At 56.6% G+C, this 8,913-nt stretch overlaps 1 protein-coding gene across 1 annotated transcript; it reads right to left on the reverse strand.

Annotated features, from left to right (window-relative positions):
- Positions 1-343: 343 nt before the first annotated feature.
- On the reverse strand, positions 344-8,152 carry KCNA10 (potassium voltage-gated channel subfamily A member 10). The gene is made up of 3 exons (XM_077906999.1): positions 7,842-8,152; positions 7,328-7,453; positions 344-1,880 (listed from the first exon to the last, which is right to left on the reverse strand). The coding sequence occupies exons 1-3, from the start codon at positions 8,150-8,152 to the stop codon at positions 344-346; spliced, it is 1,974 nt and encodes a 657-aa protein (XP_077763125.1).
- Between the last annotated feature and the right edge of the window lie 761 nt (positions 8,153-8,913).

Consider the following 8,913-nt stretch of genomic DNA (forward strand, 5'->3'; position numbering starts at 1 on the left):
CTGGGGACCACAGACGAGCAGCAAGGACCCAGAAGTACCCCTCACAGAAAACAAGGATGAAATCTTCCAATTGTTGGTTGAGAGAAAACAGCTTAGAAAATGCAGCAGAAGTATGGATTTATTCAAACAGCTTGCAGTCCAAGATGGCCTGCTATTCACAAGGGATAAACTTCGGTCTTTGGAAAAACAGAGAGGAAGAGGCAGGGAGGGGAGAGAGAAGCTGTGGGTGTGGGGACAGAGACAGAGAGATAGAGAAGGGGAGAGACACATAGAGAAAAACACAGAGAGAAAGACAAAGAGACATAGACAGGGAGACTCAGGGAGCCATGGAGCCCTGGACAGGTCACTTCTTGGACCCCTCAGAGGAGCAGCCACCGTTGGTCTTGCTAAGAGAGTCCGTGCTGCCCAGTCTTGAGCCCATGCTGTTGAGGATTTTATCGATTTCACCGGGGATGCTTTGCTTCTCCTCATTCTCAGTCTCCCGATGGTAGAAGTAGTTAAAGTTGGAGACAATGACAGGTACAGGGAGGGCAATGGTGAGGACCCCCGCGATGGCGCACAGAGTGCCCACAATCTTCCCCCCAGGGGTGACTGGGCACATGTCACCATAGCCCACGGTTGTCATGGTGACTACTGCCCACCAGAAGCCATCAGGAATGCTAGAGAAATGGGACTCTGGCTCATCCACCTCGGCAAAGTAGACGGCGCTGGAGAAGAGGATGACCCCAATGAAGAGGAAGAAGATGAGCAGCCCCAGCTCCCGCATGGACGCCTTGAGTGTCTGGCCCAGGATCTGCAGCCCCTTGGAGTGCCGGGAGAGCTTGAAGATGCGGAAGACCCGCACCAGCCGGATGATCCTCAGGATGGCCAGGGACATGTTCTGCTGGGTGCTGGGCTCTGTCTCCTGGACCAGCTCTGTGATGAGGGTTGCAAAGTAGGGGATGATGGAGATGATATCAATGATGTTCATGATGTTCCTGAAGAAGTCAGCCTTGCTGGGGCAGACCACAAACCGGAGCACCAGTTCGAAAGTGAACCACATGATGCAGGTGGACTCCACCATGAAGAAGGGGTCAGTGAACATGGTGTGGGAGAGGACTGTCTTACTCATGTTGAGGCTGGGGTCTCTCATCACCTTCAGCTCCCTCTCCTCCCGGAACTCCGGTAGTGTTTCCAGGCAGAAGATGGTGATGGAGATGACCACAACCAACACAGAGACCACAGCCACACCGCGGGCAGCGCTGGAGCTCTCCGGGTACTCGAAGAGGAGCCAGAACTGCCGGTGGAAGTCATTGGTGGGGAGCGGTGTTTCAGGGTCCTTGATGAAGCCTTCATCCTCCCGGAACTGGTCCATGGCCTCGCTACCCAGTTCATAGAAGGAGATTTCATCAGCAAAGACGTCGATGGGGACATTGGCAGGGCGCCGGATTTTCCCACCTGATTGGTAATAATACAGGATTCCATCAAAACTGGGCCGGTTCCTGTCAAAGAAATACTCATTTCTCATGGAGTCGAAGAACTGCATCCTTTTCTCCCGGTCTCCCAGGAGGGTCTCAGGGAACTGACTGAGGGTTCTGAGCTGGGTCTCAAACCTCAGCCCAGCAATGTTGATGATCACCCGTTGGTTCCCTTCATTCAAGACCACTGCCTCCGGCCCTGGGGAATCGACATAGTCTCCTGGGAGCCTGCAGAAGGCCGTCTCAGGACTGGTGCTGTCGCCGATGAGGATCCTCCAGTTGGAGAAGGGGCTGCTTCCAGGCCGGCCTTTTGGGCTGGTTGTGTCAAAGTCTGCGGCATAGCCTGGCCCTTCCTGGATTTCGTCTGAGTTCTCGAAGTTGACCAGAGCAACCTCCATTTCCTTCCAGCCACACACATGGGGCCTACGGGAGTCCGGAAAGCAGCATGAGGACCCTCAGGCTTCCCGGCCTGCCTCGAGCTGTGGAGAGGAAGAAGGTCATCATGCAGGGGCCGGGGTCAGCTACGTGGGCTCTGGACCATTGAGGTAGGACACACCAAGGGATTAAAAATGACTTCTTTTTAGCTTGGGAAGGAACCTCGTGGCTGCTAGGACACCGGTCTTCCCTTGAAAGCCACTTGCACCCGCTGAGCTTGCTACTAATCACGAGAGCGGACGGCGGAGAAGCAGCCTGGCTAAGAGAGGAGCCCTTCGTCCAGCAAGAGGGTCTCCGCACACGACGGCCGGAAGAGGGCATAATGAAATAGCAAGTTAACTGATGAAATAGCAAGTTAACGTTTCTCAATAACAAAAGAGGTAATTTTGTATTTGGATGAAGTGCTCCAATTCTCCTAACACTGTTCCCTGCCACCTCAGCCGGCTGCTTTCTCTCACGCTGCAAACATTTCTCATGACCGCCACCATCCCTCTTGGGCCAAGTGGTGGGGCAGGGTGGACGCAAGAACCCAGCTGATTCTGTCCGGAGGGCAAACAAGAGGACAGAGGTGGGGGGCAACCGGCAGACCCCTGTGGCAGCGCACGCCGGCCATCTGGGCCTGGGCCCCTCCTCCGTGACGCCCAGGGTTGTTTGGAGGCGACGTTAAATGAGATAGCATATGTCAAATGCTATATCTGGTGGAAAGATCATTAAGTCATAGCTATTGTTTTTGCCGAATTCTTCACATAATAGGGACTTCAGAAGCTCCAGCCATTGGCATTCTTTTGGCATATGTCTAAGATGTTTCTGGGGAGTGATTATTTGTTTATCTATCTGTTTTATAGAGTTGGGGAGCGAGATCACGTGCAACGCAGGGGAGGGCAGAGGGCGGGAGATAAGCAGACTCCTGAGATCATGACCTGAGCTGAAATCCACTTGGGCACTTAACCAACTGAGCCACCCAGGGGCCCCAAGAATGATTTCATTTTATATATATATATATATTTTAAATTACAACCCCACAGGCGCCCAGGGGGTTCCCACCTGCCCCGCCCCACGCCACACCGGGGACGCGGGGAGGGGGGGCCCCGCAGGCGCACACGGGCGCGGCACAACGGCCACCGGGCAGGGGGCGAGCCCCCTCCCGGCGGCCGCGTGGACCGAGCACATGGCGCGGTGACACCCCCCCCCCCGATTTCATTTTAAAAAATCATTTTAGGTAGGTAGGAAGTAGGGGTGTGTGTGTGTGTGTGTGTGTGTGTGCGCGCGCGCGTAAGGAGAGCATGCCCAGCGGGCTCACATGCCCACAAACACAGACGAAGATTCCTTCCTCGGGGCCACTCAACTTCAGTTTTGCCCCAAGGACACTGAAGCCAAGAAGGCTGGGGTGCAGGTGGGAGAGAGATAAAATCTGTGGTGGTCATGACCTTGGAGTTTCAGATACAAGGATTCCTTGCAGGATGCAGTGTTGTAGTCTTTTTGAAGTGGTTTCACATTTCCGTGTCTCACTGAATGACCATAATTGTGTGAGGCTGAAACATGTGATTTCTGTTTTACAGGTGGGAAAACCGAATCACAGGGGCTAAGTGGCCTCCGAAGATCACACTAGTGGTACAGAGTGTGAGCTGAGCCTGCTTTCTGGCCTGGGGCCTTTCCTGCTAGACCGTGGGAACCCTGGGGTGGAAGCTGAGGCCTTGTCGGGGGCTGTGGGCCAGGGTCACAGAAGTGGGGGCGCTTGGAGGCCCATCAGTCCCATGCACTCTTTTCTCAGTTTGGGTGTGGACTTCAGGTCTGGGTGGCTAGGCCTGGCTGAGCCCCTGCACTCCCTCTTAGGAGTGCATGGCCTTCGCAAGCTACCTGATGTCACTGAGCTGTTGCTTCCTTGGCTGTGGAGTGGGCGAGGATGTACTCATCACCCAGCACGTCAGATTCGAGTCCTCAGTGGCAAGGGCTGGCCCCTGGTGAGCAGAGGGTGGTTGGAGGCAGGATAGAGCAGTGGTTAGGATCTCTGCCTGGGAACCAGTAGATGTAAGCTGGAGTCCTGGCTCTGAGCTCAGTAAGCCCTAGAGAAATATTAGTTTCTCCTTCATAAGTGACCTATGTGATGAGTTAGGGGCTGGTCCTGGGGGTGCACCTGCTTATCTGCTTCTTGGTGTGAATTCCATTCCACTTTCTCCAGGCTGACAGGAAGGGGTACCATCCGGGTGCCTCTGGGGCAAGGGCTTGGGAACCATTCTGAAAGGCTAGAGGCGACCCTTATTAGGAGCCTTCTCTGGAGGCCAGAGGCAGAAGGCATGTGGGGACTAGGAAGGGCTTCCTTGGCCAAAAGACTAACTTCCTCTCCTGGAAGCCAGGACACTTCCTTCCTCCCTCCTCCTGATCTCTTCTTTGTCACATCCGTCCCCAGCTCATAGTGGGGTGGCGAGTGGGTCAGGTGGTACAAGAAGTGGTGGGACGATGCCAAGTTCGAACAATGTATTCTGTGGTCTATAGAAGCATGCTCATGGGCCCCATTTAGATTAGTAAATTTTGATAATTATAGACAAAGGGAAAAGAGAGGACTGGTCTTGGGGACAAGAATCCTGGCTTGAAGCTTTGCCCCATCACTTAGGAGTTGTTTATTTTTGAGCAAATTACTGGATTTATATGAGCCTCAGTTTTCTTATCTGTAAAACAGGGAAAATAATGGTAATACTCACCTCAAAGAGTATACTGAGTAAATAAGATAATAACACAAGAGCACTTTGTCAATCGTAAATGACTACAAAACTGTAAGTGTTATCCTCCCTGCACCCCCCTGCCCTCCATTCTGCACAGAAATGCAATGCAACATCCTCTTGGGCAGAGTGCATGTTTTCGTGGCCTCCTACTTAGCCAGAGAGAATTCTCAGCTCACTGTCTTCCTGCTGGGCTCTCCCTGGCCCTGCCTCTGTGTCTTTGTCTCCGTTTTGCTCCCACCTGGTGCACCATTCCCCTTCCCTCTGTGTCTCCTACTCCTCTCTGCTCACCCAGGGACCGCTCATGGCCCACCCTGTCTGCAGAGCCTGCTCTGGCCAGTGGAGCTTGGGGAGGCCCCCACCTCCCCTGAGCTCCTGGCCTCCCTGCCTGGATCACTCACGTTTGCACTCAGTTTGGAGTGATACCTTCGGCAAGGTCAGCCTTAGCTCTTTAGCAATCTCATGGGCTTTCCCAGTGGAGTATAGTATCTTAGAGTTTTTCCTTCTGCTTTGGATGGCCCTAGAGGACAGAGCTCACCTCTGATGATCCCCACCTGCATCACCCCACTGTCCAGCTCGAAAAGACAGACAGGAGGATGGTAAATGAGCATCAAAGTGGCCTAGGAGGTGGTGGGGCAGTGCCAAGTTCAGTTTTCTGTGGCTGTGCACTGAGTATTTGTTAAGCAGGTGAGTGAGTGAACGAATGAATGAACAAGCAAATGAATGACGTGCAGTCTCAGGGAGGGTAGGGATTATGTCTGTGTTGTGTGCCATTATGATTCTAATACCTAGTTCCAGGGCTAAGCCCACCCAAGTGCCCAATTACTCTCTGGTGAATGAATGAGTGAGCGATGAGTGAAGTGGTGCAGACAGCATATTAGGCTCAGAGCCAGGACACCTGCAATGCCTCTGCTGCTCTATGATTGCTGACTATTTGCATTTCCTCATCAAGGCTCCATTTTTTCCATCAGTAATAGGAAAAAATGCTGAGTCAAAGAAACCAGATAAAAAAGGGTACATATAGCATAATTCCATTTAGACAAAATTCTAGAAACTGCTAACTAACCTAGAGTGTCAGAAAGCAGATCAGTAGTTGCCTGGGGCTGGGGGAGGAAAGGGAAAAGGAGCCATGGCCCAGGAGCCAAGGAAACTCTTTTAGGGGTGATGGTGATGTTTATCTTCATTGCGGTGATGGTTTCACAGGTGTATACATATGTTCAAACCTATCAGGTTGCACAGCTTTAATCTAGTGTGCATCCATTCATCTCTATACATATATATATATATATATATTTTTAATTTATGATAGTCACACAGAGAGAGAGAGAGAGAGAGAGAGAGAGGCAGAGACACAGGCAGAGGGAGAAGCAGGCTCCATGCACCGGGAGCCCGACGTGGGATTCGATCCCAGGTCTACCAGGATCGTGCCCTGGGCCAAAGGCAGGCGCCAAACCGCTGCACCACCCAGGGATCCCCATCTCTATACATATATTAAAAAAAAAGGCAAACAAGCAAAAACAAGAACCAGAACCACAAACCAAAAGCCCTAGGAAATAAAAATGCATGGTCTGCAAGAGATTATTCCAGGTTTTGATAAGGTCCAAGGGGCTATGGCGATGCTGTGAAACTGCATGGGTCGTGGGGAAAGAGGTGGTTACTCTTCCGTAGTGCTGACCACAGTGCTGGGCCGTCCCCACTCATGCTGCAGGGGCTCCACAAATGGTTTAGAAGGAGTCAATGCACCAGAGAGCCGGGGTCGAGTGTGGCCCCCAGGGGCCAGCTGGCAGGTGGCACCCCTGCAGAGCAGACAGGGGAGCCCACCCTGTCTCAGAAGTGTGTGCAGCATGCAGGCAGGCCCCGGCCCCACAGGCCGGCTTCCCTCAGCGTAGTGCTGGCCATCCTGCCTGTTCGGGGGCGGGAGAGAAGCGGGGGGCTGCGCTGGGAGATATCCGCTCCTCTGCTGAGGTTTCTCTGCTTTCAATAGGCTGTGCGGTGACCATGTCGTGGGAGCCAAAATGGGAGCTGGCTCTGCCCCTGGGCCTACCCCCTCCACCCCACGTAGGGCCCTGGGAGGAGACAGATGGTCTGAGTGGGTGAGGGGGAGCTGCGGGCCAAGGGCACTTGGGGCCAGCTCCCATGACCCTGGGCAGGGTCCTGGATCCTGCTCTGTTTGCACACTGAGGGTGTGCCCGTGGCTTTCCCGGAGTCTCACACGTTTCCACCAGCCTGGTGTTCTCAGGCTTCCTCAGAGTTAGCACACCTCGGGGGGAGCTCTCACCCTCTGGGTCTGCCCGGTCCACCTCCACTCATCATCTCCGCCTGCCTGACATGTGCCCAGCCGGCGTGGGTTAAGGCAGCACCTGCCGGCCGCCAGCCACCGGCCACCGGCCACCGGGTGCACCTGTGCCTCCCCCCGCAGGCCACTCTGCGCAGCTCCTGCCCCCTGCTCACCTCACTCCTGCCTTCATCTGAAGGTGAAGCTTTCCCTAAAGGAGGCCAGGTGATGGCCCTCTTTCCCTCCAGAGAAGTCCCTAGACAAGGTTTTGGCGCGCTACTATCTGATCCATGAGCTCTGTCTTCTTTGGGTCCCTTGGCATCTTTGTACCTGGGGGCAGCGCGGCCCACGGCATCTTCCACCTTCCCATGGTCCGGCCTTTGCCCGGTCCCCTTCCCCCAGAGCCAGGCAGGCCTGCGGTTGACTTTCAGCCCCGCCCTTACCAGGTATGCAGCCTTGGGGTCACCACCTCTGTGAACTCTGCTTTCTTCCGGTCTAAATGGGTCACACCATTGGTGTAGACGTTGTAGATGGTGACCCCGGCTGCCTCCCTGTGTTCCTGGCACCTCCTGCTTGAACCAGGGCTGCGGCTGTGGTTGTGGTGCTGACGGCCCCTCCCTGACCAGAGGACACCTCCTCCAGGCCTGGCCTCGCGGGGGTTCAGCCCTGTGCCCCTCTAAGAGCAGATGTTCCTGAGATGTCTGCGGGGCTGCCAGGCTGTGGGCCGGGCTCCTGGAGGTCACAGGAAGATAGCCCGCAGCGTCCGGGGCCCCCCCAAGCCACCCCCCGCCCCCGCCCGCAGTCGCCTGGGTCGCTGAGCAACCCAACACCCCCACACCGCAGGTGAGGCTGTGGCCTCTGGGAGCCAGAAGACAGGCTGAGAGAAGTCGCCGACAACCGTGTGCATGACCATGCAGGGCCGGGAGAGCCCGAGGGACGGAAGGCAGAGCCGCGCACCGGCGGCCCCATGGCACCGGGCGGCGGTGGGGGGGGGTCGCGGAGGTGGGGACGGGCGGCAGGTGGGCCGCGGGGGGGCGGGGACGGGCGGCAGGTGGGCCGCCGGGGGGTCGGGGGGGGGCGACGGGCGGCAGGTGGGCCGCGGAGGGGGGACGGGCACGGGCGGGGGGGACCGGCGGCAGGTGGGCGGCGGGGCGGGGAGCGGGGAGCCGCCGTCGCTGTGCCCTCGGCTGTCGGAAGGAGGCGCTGTTGCCCCGCCGGAAGCCGGCCCTGGCCCCTCTGTAGGTCTGCGCAGGGCTCCCTCCTTCCATCGCGGGGCCACCTCCCTTCCCCTCTTCACCAACCGGGCCTGGGCTTGCTCGCTCCCCCCACCCTCTTCCCGGTCTCTGCCCGCCCCCGCTACGCCCCATGACATGGCCCCAGGACCCCAAACCATTCACCCAGCCCCAGTCCAGGCCCTGTTCCTGTCCACCTTATCAGTGAGGATGATGTGAGAGCCTCAGTTTCTCCAACTGAGGAATACTAAGGTGGAGTCTCAGGAAGGGACGTGGTGGCTCAGACGCCCGCCTGCGCCCTCCTGTCCCTGTGGCCGAGTACCCCAGGGCCAACCCTCCCAGCCCTCTGGAGTAGAAGGCAGGGCGGAGGGTGCAGCCAGGGACAGGGTCCTGCCGGCCGCGTGAGCTCAGGGAAGGCGAAGGGAGTCAGCAGGCTGGCGTGGGGCCCGCAGGGGTCAGCCCCTCCTAGGGAAGAGCTCAGGCTCTGGGACAGATGGAAGGGCCAGCTCACAATCCTAGCTTGGTCACCTCCTGTCTGTGTGACTGGGACAAGTGGCCTTACTGGTACCTGTCTCATGAGTCCGTGGTGAACAAGTGCCACCACACTGAAAGCTGCAGCGTGTAGCAGGTGCTTGGCGGCTGCTGGGGGCTAGTACCTCCGGGGTCAGGGACGGGCCATGTTTCCTTGCCTTCTTCTGGCGCTAGTACAACACGTGTGTCATACCTTTACTGGGGCAGCGACCGGGCCTTTCAGAGGCTGAGCCTGCTGGGGCAAGCATGCAGGTCAGGGAGGGGGA

Source organism: Canis aureus, chromosome 8, assembly GCF_053574225.1.
Source record: "Canis aureus isolate CA01 chromosome 8, VMU_Caureus_v.1.0, whole genome shotgun sequence".
Lineage (NCBI taxonomy): Eukaryota > Metazoa > Chordata > Mammalia > Carnivora > Canidae > Canis > Canis aureus.

Excerpts from the sequence above, each read along its gene's own strand:
- KCNA10 (XM_077906999.1), bottom strand. The coding sequence starts at position 8,152 with ATGGAAGGAGGGAGCCCTGCGCAGACCTACAGAGGGGCCAGGGCCGGC. Across the intron at positions 7,454-7,841 it reads CCGGTGCCATGGGGCCGCCG|GAGGTGCCAGGAACACAGGG; the intron begins GTGCGCGGCTCT and ends TGGTTCAAGCAG. Across the intron at positions 1,881-7,327 it reads ACCCCAAGGCTGCATACCTG|GCCCCATGTGTGTGGCTGGA; the intron begins GTAAGGGCGGGG and ends GGACTCCCGTAG.